An 18,987-nucleotide genomic window follows, 5' to 3' on the forward strand; every position below is an offset into this window, starting at 1 on the left:
TACCAGTTTGCATTCCCACCAACAGTGCAAGAGGGTTCCCGTTTCTCCACATCCTCGCCAGCACCTGTTGTTTCCTGAGTTGTTAATGTTAGCCACTCTGACAGGTGAGAGGCGGTATCTCATTGTGGTTTTGATTTGTATTTCCCTGATGATGAGTGATGTGGAGCATCTTTTCGCGTGTCTGTTAGCCATCTGGATGTCTTCTTTGGAAAAGTCTGTATTCATGTCTTCTGCCCATTTCTTCACGTTAACTAACTTGAATATAATTTTTTTTTTTTTTTTTTGACAGGAAGACCTTCCTGGCTTTTTTGAGGAGATAATATACTCTGTGTTTTATCTACTCAGTTTCCATATGAAATTTAAAAATCTGTTATTTTACCAACTTAAGAAATAGAATCACAATGTGCCATGCCTCTCTTAATGGCATTCCTCTCTCTTCCCATCACCCTTCAAATAAACTCCAAAGTTCACATCTTGCCCTTGGCCTCCTCGCTATCTGGGCCTTGCCTCTGTCCAACTTCATCTTCTAACACTCTGCCTTTCATTCACTGAGTATAGAGCAGTAAGTATATAGCAATATTGACCTTTTTTGCTGTAACTTGAATACACGAAGCACAGTCCCATTCCTAGGCTCTGAGCATGCTGGTCTCCTTACTTGGCATGGCTTACGCCAAATCGTCATGAGGCTCAGTCCTTCATTCATTCATGTCTGTGCTTAAATGTCATATCATGAACAAGTCTTCTCTTGTCATTAACTAAAACAGCCACCCTTCTCCCTTTGCACTTCATAGCCTTGACCCTGTTTAATTTTCCTTCATGGCACATGACCAATATATTTGTCTATTATCTGTCTTTCACTGGAATGTAAGACCCCTGAGGGCAGGGCTTGGTCTTCACCGCTGTATCCTCAACACCTAGAACTTAAGTGCTCAGAAATATTTGTTGAATACAATAATGAATGAACTGAGATTTTCTCTATTGAGAAATTGCACACTAGGGAAAAGAACAAGGAGTTTAGAATTAGATGGACTTCAGACTTCCAGTTGTGTCATTATTAGCAATGTACTCTTTTTGTTTGTTTGTTTGTTTTTAACTAAGCTTCATGCCCAGCACAGAGCCCAGTGCAGGGCTTAAACTCATGACCCTGAGATCAAGACTTGAGCTGAGTCAGATGCTTAACCAACTGAACCACCCAGGTGACCCTAGCAATGTGCTCTTAAGAAAGTTAGGTATGGACTCTGATCCTCAGTAGCTTTATAGGTAAATTGGGCTAAATAATTCCTATTTTGCAAGTACAGCATAAAGCTTCGAGATGATGCATTTTGCCATGGAAAACAGAACTGTTCAGATTTGTATATGTTATTTAGTACACCTAGAAAATACCCTTCCTTTGGTTGAGGAGTCTAAATCACCCTGCACAGATGTGTCTATTACTTAAAATAAGAAGGAGAGAATAGTAGTCAAAGTAACTCTGATCTCCAAGGACTGTACTGTTAGGTATCAGAAGTGCGTATAAACATTTCTGCGTTCGGTGCCAGATATTATGGTTTTGACATTTGGACAAAGCTAGACTGCCTGAATTCCAGCTCACACCAACTGAATCCCAAAACTTATCTGTACACTCATACCATACGAAGTCTTCTTTCTCTCTGTCGATAGAATCCAAAGCAGCCTAATAACCCCCGTTTTATAAAACTACCAGTGATGTCAAGACATAGTAGGTGCTCAGGAATGGGAACTCGAATAATAACATATTTTTTCCTGAAGGAGAGTTTATAAAGTAATGAGGTTAAGTCTCTTCATCATTTGCTTTGACCCATGATTAATTCTGTGTTACCCAATAACTAAACTACTCTCACTTTATCAATCTTTATTCATTAATAAACCCTGTGCCAGTTGTATAATTTACCACATGATGGACATTTTGCATGTTGCTTAAAATTTTAAGTCCTAAAGCAAGGTAACTTATAATTATGATAGTAATAATGATGATTATATTATCAATTATTATCAATCTAGCAGTATCCTCTGAGAAACTCATTTCTTTTAGAATTTGTTAAGATCACTGTTCTTTTTTATGACTTCACGTCCATATGCAAGAGTTTCCAAGAGAAACTTTTTTCTCAGTCTCTGATTATTTTGCTGATGGCTTTTCCATATTCTTGTAGGAAACCAGTGTCACGGCTTATCCCTTTGGTCTTTCTTTACAGTACCCTTTAGCATAATAAGAGCAGTAATCACCATTAGTCTAGAAGCTGCATTTAGCTTCCAGATTGGCTTTGATTCAGTTCTGGTTGGAAATAACATATTTGAAAAAGAATTGGTCTTGTTCTTGGCACGTTTAAGTTGTATATGCCATGGTTGAGTGGAGGCCAGAAAAAAGTTTAGAATCTAAACACGATATAAAGCAAACATCATTTAAAAAAAAAATCTGCTGCCGAAGTATTCTGCAACTCTGCGGAATATGGTTTCCCATGAGGCTCCTTCTCATACCTGAAAAGCTACTATATTTACATCCTTCAAAGTGGTGCCAGTAAAAATTTTGAGTGATGGCATAAGTCAAGTGCACGGCCATTTCAAATGGCAAAAAGGGGAAAATGAACTTTGATATTCTCTTTTTCTTATATATAATAACAGCAACAAAACATACCTGAACTGTATGCAATATGGAATCAAGTCAGTTCATACTATTTTGTCTTTAGTTGTGCTTGACTAAGGAGATTGTGTATTTGTGACACAATTTTTTCCTTCTAGTAGCCCGACACATTTACTATCCTCATCATCGTCACCGTCATTACAATGAAGCATTTCAGTGTCTGTATGTACATTGCATTAAATATCTAGTTACACGTGTTTTTAACCATGCCCTGTACTAAATAAATAGGAGCACATAATCTTAAGTGGATGGCAGGGGCCCAGGCCAGTCTCTAAAGCAAACAGAGTAATTCTAGTACATGCAAACAGACCCCTAGGACATCTAGGGTCAAAAGGAGGCTGTCCAGGAATGGAAAAGCATCTTGTATGAGAGAGAGGTGAAACCTCGGTTCACCAAAATCCTAGTTGCTACATAAAGGAAAGGTCATTTTTCTACCAGGGAATTTTCTGGATATGAGAGGATAAAAGCCTTCTTTAGTCTTAGCAGGTAAAATGGAAATTAAGTAGAACCTCTTGGAGTCCGGTTCCTTCCATGTATATGTCCAGTATGCATGGATCTCATTTGGAATGAGAATTTATGAGTCAGAAGAACCCGTTCTGGGTGGGCAGGACTTGAGATATTGGTCTTTTGGGGTCTTGGTATTTTTCTTCTGATGTCTTTCACTGATAACGTCAGATCCTCAAGTCAAGATGTTAAGAGATGTACAACACATTGCCATTTTACATACATAAGTCAGTTAAACACACTAGAAGTTGTTTTCCCAAGCCTTCTCATTTTTCAAAATAATCTATTGTATGAATAATAGATTTGCTTTAATTTGTAAACTTAATTTTCTTCTCATTAAAATGAACTCACAGCCTTCTTTCAAATTACATTTTTCTAGAACCCAGAGGTTTGGGGGGCCAGTATAGAAATAATGTAACATATTAGGACAGAATAAGGATTCATTAATATGTGGCAAATGTTTATTGAACCCATTCTATAGAATGAATGAAATCCTTAAGAAAATACCACCTGAAGTTCCTTTACTTGAAGTAAATATTTATTTCCATTACATAAGTGAAAATTGGTTGTTCAGAGGTAGTGCAGTATAATAATTATTGAGTTTGAGATCTTTGAAAATCCTGGTTTTATAGCAAAATTCAAGAGGGGCTTTTCTTTTGTACCTTTTCCGTCAATAGAGGAGAGAGCGTGGATTAAATTGACACTTAAATGAATGTTGTGATAGACTAGCCGTGCAATTTTTTGAAACTTGGAAAGCCTAGATTTATTCTGCTGGTTTTACTAAGAAACTTTGTATGATAGACAGCCAAAACCAAACAAACCAAAAACCCCACTAAACCAATATAAAGCAACCTGGGAAACTTGCAGCATATGGAATGAGCAGGGGCTTTGGAATTGAACAGACGTGAATTTGAATCTCAGTTCCATTATTTATGTGCTACGACCTTGGATAAGGTACTTAGAACATCACTGAGCCTTGGTTTCCTAATCTGTAAAGTAGAGATAATGTGAGTCTTTAGAGGATTATTGCCAGAATTAGAAGAGTATGCAAAGCTCATACTGTGATGTTTGGCACATAGTAACTGCTTTTGCTAAGACTGGGGTCCAGGTAAGCCTTGCAGTGTGGGAACTATGAAGGAAGCAAGAATACCTCTGGGCAAAGATTTGATCAAACCTAGGGTTTATTGACTCCCATACATCCCAACTCATTGGGTGAGATTCCTGGTGGAAGAGTGTGGGGTTCACCTCTGTCCTTGGCCTACTCTGGGGCAGACGTGGGATTGACTTCGAGGGGAGAATAGAGCTGGGGGCAAATGCCCTTCAGATTGTATTGACTCCTTTGAGGCCATAGGCTGTACTCTGGCCCCAGAATAGCCGTCATTGCTGTGACACTCAGTGAGCAAATACAGACAGGTGTCTGACATCCTCTCAGGTTGAATGTGATAAGCAAAATTCTAGGTTGTCTGGTTCATGTGTCTGCATGAAGGAGTCTTTGGGAGTTATAGGCAGAAGACTGGCTAAGATCTAAGAAGATCTAGTCCAGGCCTTTGTCAGATAAGTAGGTATCATTTAAAGGTTTTGGGAGAAGTTCTGTTCTTCTCGTTTACTTGTTTCTAAAATATGTTTAGATGTGTAACTAAATCTGTATATATAACCTTTTTAGTTAAACATTAGCATCCGACACACACGCATGTGTACTTTGCTTTGCTTTTTATTACCTTTTTATTTTGATATAATTATAGAGTCACAAGAAGTTGCAAAAATAGTATCCTTCATCCAGTTTCCCCCATGTTACATCCTACTTAACTTTAGTACAATATCAAAACCAGAGAAAGGACACCGGTATAGTGTGTATGTGTAGTTCTGTGACATTTTGTCATGTGGATATATTTGTGTAGCCTCCACCACACTCAAGATGCAGGACTGTTGTGTCACCACAGAGATCTCCATCAGCTGACCATTTTGGAGACATTTCAGCCCCTCCCCCTGAAATCACCCCTAAGCTCTGGTAACCATGAAATGTTTTCTGTCTCTCTGATTTTGTCCATGATAAATAAATGAAATCCTACAGAATGTGATCTTTTGAGACTGACCCCCCCCCTCACCCCCCACTCAGCATAGTGCCCTTGAATCCATCCAAGTTGTATCTGTCCGTAGTTTGTTCCTTTCTGTTCTATGAGTAGTCATGTATGGATGTTCTACAATGTGTGACGCCACTCATTGAGGAACAGCTTGGTTGTTTCCAACTTTGGGCTATTACATGTAAAGCTTTTCTGAACATTCATGTACAGATTTTTGTGTGAACAAAAAAAATTTTTTTTTTTAATTTCTCTAGAAAACAAAAAAGGCCAGGACTGATTTCTGGGCCAAATGTAATTGCATGCTTAATTTTTAAAGAAATCGCCAAACTGTTTTCCAGAGTGACTGTACCATTTTTCATTCTTGCCATAACATAGGAGAGTTCCAGTTTCTCTGCTTCCTTGTTGGCTTTTGATGTCACAGTTTCTTCTTTTAGCCATACTGGTAGATGCGGAGTAATATCTCACTCTGCTTCTTTTCATTCGCTAATGGCTTGTGATTTTGAAAATCTTTTAATGTGCGTATGTGAGATCTGTTATGTTCTCTTTGGTAAAATGTATCTTAGTGTCTCTTGCTCATTTTCTAATTGGAATGTTTGTCTTTTTACTGTTGAGTTTTGAGAGTTTTTAAAAAACATATGCTAGAAACTAGTTCTTTATCAGATATGTGGTTTGAAAATATTTTCTCCTATGGTAGCTTTCTTTTAACCATAGTAACAGGATCTTTTGGTGAAGTTCAGGTGAAGTTCAGTTTATTGGGTTTTTTTTTTTTTCCTTGTATGGATTATGCTTTCAGTATCATGTCTCAGAACCCTTCACCAAGCCCAAAGATGCCAAAGATTTTCTCCTATTTTTTTTCCTAAGACTTCTATAGTTTTATGTTTTACATTTAAGTCTGTGGTCAATTTTGAGTTAATTTTTGTATAGGGTATGATAATCAGACTTCTAAGATGGCCCACAAGACCCTTCCCTTCCCCCTGGTTGTACATGCACCATGTAATTAATCTCCTTCTTTTGAGGGTGGGCAAGCAAGACCAGTAAATATGAGATCATCCTGGGTGGGCCTGACCTAATCGGGTGAGCCTTTTAAAAGAAGGTGAAGTGAGGGAGGTGCTCTGTTGCTGACCTGGAGAAAAGCAAGTAGCCATGTAAAGAAAGGAGGGATCCATCCAGCAACAACATGAGGGCGGTCTCTAGGAACCAAGAGTGACCCTGACTGATAGCCAGCAAGAAAACAGAGACCTCGATTCTACAAACTTCAGGAAATAAACTCTACCTTGCATGGGCTTGGAAGAGGACCCTGAGTCTCAGATGAGACTGCAGCTGCATTTGACCCCTTGATTTCAGCCTGCTGAGGCCCTGAGCAGAACACCCAGCTAACCGGTGCTAGATCCACAGAAAGTACGAAATACTAAAAATGTGTTGCTGAAGCCATTTAGTTTTTGGTCATCTGTCATGCAGCAAATGGGTTTCGGTCCCCTAGAGTGGGGTGCTGCTTCTGTGCTTATGTAGATGAGGTTCCTGGTTGTTGGCGCTATATCTGGGCATCAGGGAGAGAAGTGGGATGTGCGTGCAGTCAGGTACCGTGGGCTGGTGGATTGTCTTCTGGATGTAGAGGCTTCTGGGGCCCTACTCCGCTTCTCTGATTCTAGGGCCCTCACTCTTTCAGTCTCTGGGGACAAACAGGGCTGCTGCCGTCCCCTCAGCACCAGCACATCACTAGCGTGCTTGCTTCTGGTGTGCTCCCCGAACTAGTCACCTCACAGTGTGGACGAGTGCTCTCTAAACTTGTTGATCACTCACTCTCATTTTTGAGTAGCCGCAGTGTATGTGTATCTATTTCTTTATAACATATATATATATATACATATATTACATATAATGTAGAAAACAGTTTAAAAAGATGTGATTTCAAAAAATCTTAAAGAGAAAGATTTAAAAGCTAATATAAAAACTATGGAGACAGTAACAAGATCAGTGTTGTCAGGGGTTAGGGAGGAGGGCGGGATAAAAGATGGAGTGTAGGGGATTTTGAGGGCAGTGAAGCTCTTCTGTAGGCTACCATAATGATGGATATACGTTATTATATATTTGCTAAAACTCATAGAATACACGCCATCAAGAGTCATTCCTAATGTGATCTGTGGACTTTGGGTGATGAACTGTCACTGCGGGTGGTAACAGGTGTACCACTCTGTGCAGGGTGTTGATAGTTGGGAGGTTTGGGTGTGTGCGGGAACTCTGTACTTTCTCCCGAATTTTTCTGTGAACTGAAAACTGCTCTAAGAAATAAAGTCTATTAAAAGAACTAAATGTACTAAAAAATACAAGCTATATTTAGAAGTTCTTTTTTTTTTTTTTTTTTTTCCATTCTAACTCACTTTGGAGATCAGGTACATCCCGGTGGGTAGGCAAGACAAAGGATGCTCCCTTTTTTTCTGTAACGTAAGAAATACAATTGTTACTCTTTGAAATGGACTGGCATATCACTTGGTCCATTTTTTTAGACATTAATGATCCCATAAGGTGTGTTAAAGGAAGGTGGAAGGATTTCACCATGAAGAGGGGCTGAGAGTGGCATCCTTGCTTGTTTCTTTACTTCTTTTGTGTTTCAGCATGAACTGTTATGTACCCTGTCCGGTTAAGTGAGTTTATGGATTAAATTATTTTACAGAGAGTAAATTTTACAATAGTGTACAATGAGTTAAAAAGTAGTCTTTAAAATCTCCAATATAATAGGTCACTGTTTTTCTTGTGATGAAGTGCTTCAAAGTACTCTTGAACTTAGTCTGAATTATAGTATTTTCTTCACAAAAAGAGAAGGATTCCAAATCTGTAGTCCTTCTCTTTGATGGCAAGTGGCTGTCAAAAGCATTCTATTTAGAAAATTATTTAAAAAACCCATCCCAGACAGGAGTACTGATGCATAGGGACACTTGTACCCCAATGTTTATAGCAGCACTCTCAACAATAGCCAAATTATGGAAAGAGCCTAAATGTCCATCAACTGATGAATGGATAAAGAAATTGTGGTTTATATACACAATGGAGTACTACGTGGCAATGAGAAAGAACGAAATATGGCCCTTTGTAGCAACGTGGATGGAACTGGAGAGTGTGATGCTAAGTGAAATAAGCCATACAGAGAAAGACAGATACCATATGTTTTCACTCTTATGTGGATCCTGAGAAACTTAACAGAAACCCATGGAGGAGGGGAAGGAAAAAAAAAAAAAAAGAGGTTAGAGTGGGAGAGAGCCAAAGCATAAGAGACTCTTAAAAACTGAGAACAAACTGAGGGTTGATGGGGGGTGGGAGGGAGGGGAGGGGAGGTGATGGGTATTGAAGAGGGCATCTTTTGGGATGAGCACTGGGTGTTGTATGGAAACTAATTTGACAATAAACTTCATATATTGAAAAAAAATAAAAAAATAAAATTCAAAAACTAAACTAAAATAAAATAAAAGCCCCGTCCCATCCCACTGTTGCTGGGAATGCAAACTGGTGCAGCTACTCTGAAAAACAGTATGGAGTTTCCTCCAAAAGTTAAAAATAGGACTACCCTACACCCGGCAATTGCACTACTAGGTATTTATCCAAAGGATACAAAAATGCTGATTCGAAGGGGCACCTGCACCTCAATGTTTATAGCAGCACTATCAACAATAGCCAAATTATGGAAAGAACCCTAATGTCCATCAACTGATGAGTGGATAAAGAAGATGTGGTATATATACAGTGGGATATTACTCAGCCACACACACACACACAAATGAGATCTTGCCATTTGTAACAACGTAGGTGGAACTAGAGTGTATTATGCTAAATGAAATAAGTCAATCAGAGAAAGACAAATATATGATTTCACTCATATGTTGAATTTAAAAAACAAAACAGGGGGCGCCTGGGTGGCGCAGTCGGTTGGGCGTCCGACTTCGGCCAGGTCACGATCTCGCGGTCCGTGAGTTCGAGCCCCGCATCGGGCTCTGGGCTGATGGCTCGGAGCCTGGAGCCTGTTTCCGATTCTGTGTCTCCCTCTCTCTCTGCCCCTCCCCTGTTCATGCTCTGTCTCTCTCTGTCCCAAAAATAAATAAACGTTGGAAAAAAAAAATTTTAAAAACAAAACAGATGAACACAGGGAAAGGGAAGGAAAAATAAAGTAAGATACAAACAGAGAGGAGGCAAACCGTAAGAGACTCTTAAATATAGAGAACAAACTGAGGGTTGCTGGAGGGGAGGTGGGTGGAGGAATGGGCTAAATGGGTGATTAAGGAGGGCACTTGGGGTGAGCACTGGGTGATGTATGCAAGTGTTGAATCACTATATCGTACCCTTGAAACTAATATTACACTGTGTGTTAACTAACTGGAATTTAAAGAAAAACTTGTAAGAATAATATCATAAATAGGAACTGTTTTATTATCAGTGGGAAGTTTTGTTGTTAGGAAGTAAATATTCATTGGCCTCTGAAATTCTTTGCACTTGAGGGGCGCCTGGGTGGCTCGGTTGGTTAAGCGTCTGACTCTTGATTTTGGCTCCGTTTATGATCTCACAGTTATGAGACTGAGTCCCACGTGGGGCTCTGCATGGAGTGTGGAGCCTGCTTAGGATTCTCTCTCCCTCTGCCCTTTCCTTGCTCATGCTCACACACATGCACGCTCTCTCTCTCTCTCAAAAAAAAATTAAATTAAATTCTTTATGTTTGGAAGGACTTTAATATATTCCATATGTGTGGAATACCTAATATTTAAAATGTTTACATCATGTCTAATAATACCCCTCAGAAATATTGAATCTTTGTTTTATGAGCTAAAAAATATTTTTCCTAATTTGATGTCATTATCTTTATGACAGCTAACATTTACCTGAGTGTTTCCTATGTTTCAGATAGGTAAGGTCTTTTCAGGTCTTAATACTCATTTAATCCTCACAAAATCTTTATAAGATAGGAATTAGTGGGGCACGTGGGTGGCTCAGTAGGTTGAGTGTCTGACTCTTGATTTCGGCTCAGGTCATGATCCCAGGGTCGTGGGATCAAGCTCTCCTTAAGATTCTCTCTTGCTCTCTCTCTTTCTCTCTCTCTCCCTATGCTTCTCTCCCACTGTTCTCCCCCTGCTCGCTCTCTCTCTCTCTCTCTCTCTCAAAAAAAAAAAAAAAAGGAATTATTATCCCCATTTTATGGGGACTTTTTATATTTCACATATTTGGTATTTTACATGGCATATTTACTTTATATAGTCTATAGAAATGAAGTATATCTATAGGTATATTTAAAGTGAAATATCTGAGGTTTTTGCCTCCCAATTACTTACTCAAAAATATAAGTAAAAGATTTACTATTTTGGCATCTAGGTCTTATGACATTTTCCACTAATTTCTCCTCCTGACATCAGGTTCCCAAGGATCCCATTTCCCCTGAAATTCAATTTTGAAGTCGGTCTAAATTACATAATACATACATAACGAGTTATATAAATATTATCCTCATGCTCAAGTGACAGTCACCTATTTGTAGCTCAGAATTTTTTTGCACAGGAAAACACTTATACTTTTCCTTAAAATGAACAGGAGGTGGAATTTTGTTTGGATTCTCTCATCTTGTTATGTTCATTATAAACACTCTAGATGATCTCTGAAACAAAAGGCTATTCTGGTCCAGAAACTGTCTTTTGTTCTGTTTCTCGTGTAACTAGATAAGCCCCACTGAGATACATGGTCCAAATCCCCAGGGCCTAAGATGACACGGAATACATTCTCCAGCGCTGGGCATGCTATATGCAGTACCGTGCTGTGCTGTCGTTGTTTGCTAATGTAGAACGGCGTGATGTTTTAATATGGGCGAGAGGTGTGTTGTGAAAGCTTAGACTTTGGGAGATTGATGCAGAAGTCATCAGATGCTCGCTCCTTCCTCCCCCACCCCCCTCAGTTGATCCAGACTGTCATTTCCACTTATTCTACCAACTTGATGCCTTTCTTTGTATTAAAGAGATGGATTTTCGCTGGAATCCTTTATTACACAGTTTGAATCACTTTTTAATATTGAAAGTTAACATTCTTTATTCTTCAAAAGATCTGGTGCTTCTTTCAATAACTGCAATGTCACTGACCCCCGACCCCCACCATACCTTTCAGTTCTGAAGGAGGTTTTCATTTTAGAAAGGTGGGGTCGTTTTTAAACCTATTTGTACCATGAAACATGTTGTATTTATCACTGTTCCCTGTTACTCTGAAAAGACATCATAGATAGGTGTTGTAAAAACAACCCTGCTTTCATCTCTCAAACAAAATGCTGCTTTAAAAGATCTTAGGGGCACCTTGGTGGCTGAGTCTGTTGAGCATCCAACTCTTGATTTTGGCTCAGGTCATGATCTCATGGTTTGTGGGACCAAGCCCCACATCTGGCTCTGTGCTGACAGCTCAGAGCCTGCTTGGAATTCTCCCTGTCCCCCTCTCTCTGCCACTCCCCTGCTCACGCGTGTGCTCTCTCCCTCTCTCTCTCAAAATAAATAAACATTAAAAGAGAAATTCTCTCTCTCCTTCTGCCCCTCTCCCCGGCTTGTATCCTCTCTCTAAAATTAAAAAAGTAAATAAATAAAAGATTTAAAATGTTTAATGTTCTAAATCCTATGCAAAAACAGTTTATTTCTATATTCTTTTTAGTGTTCCAAAGAAGTAATATATGATTTCTCTTAATACTGCACTGAATATTAGAATTTAGTTATTAAAAGTAGATCAAGGGGGCACCTGGGTGGCTCAGTCGGTTAAGCGGCCGACTTCAGCTTAGGTCATGATTTCGCAGTCCGTGAGTTCAAGCCCTGTGTCGGGCTCTGTGCTGACAGCTCAGAGCCTGGAGCCGTTTCAGATTCTGTGTTTCCCTCTCTCTGACCCTCCCCTGTTCATGCTCTGTCTCTCTGTCTCAAAAATAAATAAATGTTAAAACAAAAATTAAAAGAAAAGTAGATCAAGGAAGGAGCCAAAATAATTATGACTTTTGTTTCGTCCACCATATAAAAATTCAGATGTAACTTCTCAAAAAGTCTTATTTTTTTTAAAAAAAGGTTTGAAGGAATATAATTTATATTATGTATTCCTTTAAGGGTATCATGTACATGAGAATTCATGAAATATGTTTCTCCAAATTTAGGAAATAGGATAACTTTTTATTTAAAAAAAAAATTTTTTTTTTAACGTTTATTTTTGAGACAGAGAGAGACAGAGCATGAACGGGGGAGGGTCAGAGAGAGGGAGACACAGAATCTGAAACAGGCTTCAGGCTCTGAGCCGTCAGCACAGAGCCCGACGCGGGGCTCGAACTCACGGACCGCGAGATCCTGACCTGAGCCGAAGTCGGCCGCTTAACCGACTGAGCCACCCAGGCGCCCCGGATGACTTTTTAAATGTTGAGCTTTTTTATTCTTAAATGTTAGATGCCAGTTCCATTGTGACATACAGTGAAATCATAATCCAGGAGCCTATTACTGATAGAAAAGTACTTTTTTTATTCATTAAGCACTTACATATCTTTTTATGCCTTTTATACATGTTAGATCCTTATATAATAAGAACATATGTATACAAACCACCTATCACAGGTTGTCTCATTAATATCTTAGTGGAGAATTTAAAAACAGAACAGGGGCGCCTGGGTGGCTCAGGTGGTTAAGTGTCCGACTTCGGCTCAGGTCATGATCTCATGGTTCGTGAGTTCAAGCCTTGGCCCAGGGCTCTGTGCTGACAGCTGGGAGCCTGGAGCCTACTTCGCATTCTGTGTCTCTGTCTCTCTTTGCTCCTCCCCCCCCTCACGCTTTGTCTCTCCCTCTCTCAAAAATAAATAAACATCAAAAATAAAAATAGAGCAATGGTAATACTCAATGAAATTCAGTAGTTTACCATTTTTAGAGGGCTTTCTTATACAGCTGCAATGTAGTTGAAGGATTGAGAGAATGACTTTATCGTAGATTTTTCATTATCTGAGCCGTACAACAGGTTGGTAGTAGGCAAGATAATGACCCTTCTTTCTATTTCATGGAGGGATAAAATGGAAGTTCAGAGAGATGACGTAACATTGCCCAGCAGTGTAAAGCTAAGTAGCAGAGTGATGACCAGACAAAGAGAGGACTTGTGATTTTTGGTTCCACTATCTCAATGGTGGAGATGAGTGAATTTATAAGAGTGGAGAGAGACTTGGCATTGGAAGAAGAAGATATGGTTTTATAGTTTCTGAATTTTACATACTTTTGAAGCCCAGGGGAATATTGTGTGTTAGTATTAGCTATAAGCACACCTTGAAATAACTCGAAGTAAGGTAGAGATGTTCCCAAACATGAAGTCATACCAGGCTTATTTAGTGTTGGGTAATAGAATTCTCTTTTGTGTATCCTATACTTTTGTGCCTACAGCCATGCTTTCACTTCTTTTTTGGATTTAAACAAAGTATGGTTAATAATTTATACATTAGAGTGTTAAGATTGTATTTCCCCAAATATCTTCATCCTTTCCTATAAGGCATTCTATGCCAACATATGGCTTCAACTTGTGGTTTTTTTATATTTTCCAGTTTTACCTTCATTCATTCATTCACTCATTCGTTCATTCAAACAAGCGCTCACCGTGGGCCACTAACATCCATGGTGATACAGAGATTCGGCATAGTGTCTGGCTTTAGGAGCTCCTCGGTCTAGTAAAGATAAACACGTAAACTAATATACTTCTGCTAAAGCAATAAACATTATAGTAAAAGCAAGCATGAGGGGCCCACACAGGGCCAGAGTAAAAATTAACAGTGCCTTTGGGTTCAGAAAAGACTTCTTGAAAAAGACGGTGTCTGAGCTTAATGTTTTAGGGCAAATAGGAATTTATTAGGCAAAAAGGTATGAATTTTCTTACTATTACCTACAAATGACTAGTGTACTTCTGTTTCTTAGACATTGTATACATTGTTTCTTACTTTTTGTTCACCAAATTATTATTTCATGTGCATTTGGAATTGCTCAAATATCTCGTTTCTCAAAGCTTTTCCAAATCAGACCCTTCAGATTGAATATAATTTGGAAATGCTCAGACTGTCTTACCATTTTACTAATATGTAGCTGTGGTTAGAACATTTTTTTTTCTTGTAAATAATATAACATTGTATCTGAATATGTCTTTGAAATATTTGATTTTTGCTATACTTGAAGTATTTTAAAAGACTTTTTTGAAAAAAGGTGTGATAGTATTCTTGGACTCAAAATTCACTACTAGTTGCTTTAGAAGAAAAAGCCTATAAAATATGAATAAAATGTAATACAGAGGTCTAACAGTCCCCCAAATATAATTTACTTAGCGGGGAGAAAAACTTATACACACTTGCTTATGTTATTTATTTTATTATACATAGTATAAGAGCAATCTTCTATTATATGAATGAAAAAATTATGCTTTTTGTACAATATAAGAATCACATTATTTGCTCTTATCCAATTACAGGATTATTTCAGCTCCTTTTGCTTCAAAACACTTGTTTGTTTTTTTTTTAGGTGGATTGAAAATTTTAGTGACTCAGCTCATTTTAAAATATCTTGCTTATATATATCCATCTATCGTGTGTCTTAAGATTGAAATTTAGGTCAAATTACAACTTGAATTTAACTTTACAGAGCAAATAAGTGTGCCATCTTTAAAAATTGCATTCTAAATTTTAAGCACAATAGATCAAAGTACATCTTATTTAAATATATACTCTGGAAAAGAAGTCTCAATTATTTTCTCCCAAACTTTCTTAAAATAGTCACTGTTCTCAATATAAAATGTGAACTTTAGCTTTCTTATTTTAAAGAAAGATGAAAAGTTGTTTATTTTAAAATTTTAATGACTTTGCTTTCAAATTATGGAAATTCTTCTTTGGGGACAGCTTTATTTGAATTGTCTGTGACATTATATTTATTTCTTAAGGCTATGATTAAAAGTTTCATGGATGTCTACCAGCTTGCAAGCACTAGAATTGCTACATTAGAGAAGGAAATGACATCTCATCGAAGTCACATTGCAACGTTGAAATCAGAACTTCACACAGCTTGTTTACGGGAAAATGAAAGTTTACAATCAGTAAGTCCTGCGATGTTTTTTTAATTTTTTCTCTGTGTCTTGGGTCACATTACATTCATGTTTTTATGGCTCATAAGATCACTCACCAATATATATAATTTAGCACAAATGATCAATCAAGCAATGTAAAATTATTAGTGTGGAGAAAATTTTGAGGAAAGAAAGGCAATTAATTTTTCCATTGTATCATGTATAAAGATATGCATACTGTTATCAATGCTAAAACACGACATCAAGATTCCTTTGTGTTTGGCAGGGCAGCTGACAGTTGGATTTGGCAGTATGCATAGTTAAAGCTTGCAACTGTCTGAAGATTCAGTGTGTCCCATTAAGACAGAATATTATTAATTATGCGTATAACCAAAATGGTAATTAGAACATGTGATGATTCTCTGTAGAAAACTAGACTTATCCATAATACATGCCTAGCTAAAGATGCATGTTGTGATTCATCTACATGATTAAAATTCAGTTTCAGCAGCCATTTTATGTCTTCAAATTTTAGCCCAGGATGAAATTTGGGCTCATTTAAGACTAAACAAAATGTTCTACATTTGAAATATGTGTTTGGGGAGTATCAAACAGTGAATAAGGGAATAAAATAAGCATTTAAACTTTTTTCTCCAAAGTCAGATGTATCAACAGTGAGATTCAGAAGATTACCAATCATTGGAATGTCTTTTTTCCTCTTTTCGTTTGATTGTAATGGATCAGGGTGACTTGTAGGGAAAAAAATGGTATCATTTTGCCATTCAGCGATTGACCCTTTTCAATGGTGTATTCAACAGATAAAGAGTTAGCATGAAAGCAAATAGCTGCGTGGCTGTGGGTTAGTTCTTCAGCTCCGTCAGATCTTAGCTCAGGTGCTCGCGTCCCATGAAATGACCATAGTATTGAAAATTGCAGCTACCAGCCTTCCCCCAGCCCCAACCTCTGTCTCATTCTCGCCCCATATTGCCTACGTACCTTTCATCTTCCTTGTTTTATTTCACTGTAGCACTTATTATTGATTGACATAAACCTCATTTTATTTATTTGCTTATTGTCTGTTCCTTACCCTCGTAGAATATAAGTTCCATAGAGACAAGCGATTTGGGGCATTTCTTCACTGCTATTTCCTCTTCGCTCTAGAGGCAAGAACAGTTTGGCCCATAGTAGGTGTTTAACTGATGCTCATTGAATGAAAATACTAGCACTTCATCCAATAAATGAACAAACCAATTATTTGGGACCTGAGATGTTGAGTTTAGTTTGTATTTATTTATTTTTAAAGTTTACTTATTTATTTATTTATTTATTTAGAGAGAAAACACAAGCAGGGGAGGGGGAGAGAAGGAGGAGAGAGAATCCCAAATAGGCTTGGCTCTGACAGTGTGGAGCCCAACGTGGGGCTCGAACCTACAAACTGTGAGATCATGACCTGAGCCGAAACCAAGAGTCAGGTGCTTCACCAACTGAGCCATCCAGGTGCCCCAAGTTCAGTTTTTCAAAATGACTTTGTTAATTTCTTAATGAGGGAGTAGTAAATTTGATCTCCACCAAGAGAAATTAAAGAGGAAACTTATTTAAAAAATTGAGTATTTTAAATTTATTTTAGCCTTTCTCTGAAACCTATTCACATTTCTTCCTGTGAGCTCTCTGGTCCCATTGGTTAGTATTTCATTATACTGTTTAGTTATGTCAGCTTTGTTGGGTCATACAATTATTTATTGTTTGTTACTGCTATCCATATAAAAGTAATTACTTTTATTTTAAGAAAGGCCAAACTTGATAAAGTAGGATTGTTTCCCCATGGATTCAAAAAAAATTTTTATCAATTATTGTTCTACTAATGCCTTAATGAAAGTGTGCCTCACTACCATCATAAAACTCAACTCCTCCGCCTTTTCCCCTTCTGAGCACATCTGTAAGGAGATGCTCACCATCTTATTTGTAAGAGGTGGTTCACCCTAGCAATGATTCTCAAAAGGGGACATGTGTAATGTGAAAAATCTCCCCGGCTGTGACAATGTGTCTTTCTAGGAGAACGCTGCCCAATCCTGTATCTCTATAGGATCTTTACTCTCAGGTCTCTTTCCTTATTTGAAAATGACTATTTTTGAAACAGTAATAAATTAGCGTAATAATTTTATTTTTTTAATATATTTGTGTATGCTTTTTCACACTTGAACTCCTTAAGAACTCTCTGAGGAGAAGAGCCTCAGTCTCTGTATTTCATAGATGACAGGTGGTACAGTTTGGTAGATAGGAGCATGGGTTTTGGAATTATATCCGTTAGGAATACAATCAAGTGTAAATAACAGAAAACCTGACCAACATGACTTAAGAAAATCCAGGTTCTTTGTGTTCTTTTCTCCCACATATAGCAAGAAGTCTAGAAGTAGGTGTCTGTTGTCCTGTGGCTGATAGTGGTCCAACTTCTCTGTGATTTCTCTGCTGTTCCCTTATTGTCGTAAGACAGCAGCCAGATCTCGGATTTACGATCACACCCAAGTCAGAAGGATGGGGTGGCTCAAAAATATCTGTTTGACAGGGGCGCCTGGGTGGCGCAGTCGGTTAAGCGTCCGACTTCAGCCAGGTCACGATCTCGCGGTCCGTGAGTTCGAGCCCCGCGTCGGGCTCTGGGCTGATGGCTCAGAGCCTGGAGCCTGTTTCCAATTCTGTGTCTCCCTCTCTCTCTGCCCTTCCCCCATTCATGCTGTGTCTCTCTCTGTCCCAAAAATAAATAAACGTTGAAAAAAAAAAATTAAAAAAAAAAATATATCTGTTTGACAAAAGCCTTGGAAGGCTTTTCCTTTAAAAACAATTTAAATATTTGTATTTCATATAAATTTATTTAAATACTGGTAAATTTTAATAGAAATTTAATAGATAATAGTTCATTAAATATCTAAAAATATATTCAAGTATTTATATTTTTTAAAAAGAATAGGTTTTCCAAGGAAGCTCTGAACATATTTCCACTTATATCCCATTGTCTGGAAATGGGTCGTGTGGACACTCTTAGCTATAATGAGTCGCGGGACAAGGGAATTAGGAATCAATAATGTGTGCCATAGAAGTCAATAAATGTGGATTTAATTTCAATTTTGTCAATTGCAAATTGTGTGGCTAAGTAGAGTTTTCATCTGTAAAATGGGCTAATGATCCTACTCCCTAACAGAGATACTGGGAGCTCTAGTGAGAAGTGTTGAAGCACTTTAGACTTGGCTTTGCTCTTAGTGAGTAGTTAGTCTAAAAAAAAGTTCACTAGTATTTTTATCACCCTTATCTTGATAGAAAGTAATTGGATTAAAAGATTATTTACTAACCTCCCATCTTCAGCTGTGAATCCTGTCATTTTGATCTGCTTCCTACTGTAGCCTCGAGTTTGTAATTCTTCCTCTGTGATCACTGTCAGTATGGTCCAGTGACTGAGCTCTCTGCCCTTTCTTGCAGCCTGTTTTTCCCTCCTTTTCACTGATACGTTCTTGAAAAGTGATCTCCTTGCTTCTTCTATATGCTCATCTCCCATTTATTCTTCAGTTTTGCCGCTCTCTGGCTTCTGAGTCTATCATTCCACTGAAACTATTTTCTCAGAGGTCACAAATAATTTTCTGCTTGTTCTGTATTCATGCATTTTAATGCCATGTTCCTTCTCATGCCTTTTAATCTTTCTGCAAC

General features: G+C 38.1%; 1 protein-coding gene across 11 annotated transcripts in view; it reads left to right on the forward strand.

Moving 5' to 3' along the window:
• The window catches only part of CCDC171 (coiled-coil domain containing 171), a 312,701-nt gene that overhangs the window by 251,684 nt on the left and 42,030 nt on the right, over positions 1-18,987 (forward strand). For all 11 annotated transcript variants that reach the window (XM_045470282.1, XM_045470288.1, XM_045470291.1 and 8 more), the window contains one exon: positions 15,172-15,324. In XM_045470282.1, coding sequence (XP_045326238.1) covers positions 15,172-15,324 — 153 coding nt within the window. The remainder of the gene's footprint in view (positions 1-15,171; positions 15,325-18,987) is intronic.

This window comes from Leopardus geoffroyi, chromosome D4 (assembly GCF_018350155.1).
Source record: "Leopardus geoffroyi isolate Oge1 chromosome D4, O.geoffroyi_Oge1_pat1.0, whole genome shotgun sequence".
In the NCBI taxonomy this organism is placed as follows: Eukaryota; Metazoa; Chordata; class Mammalia; order Carnivora; family Felidae; genus Leopardus; species Leopardus geoffroyi.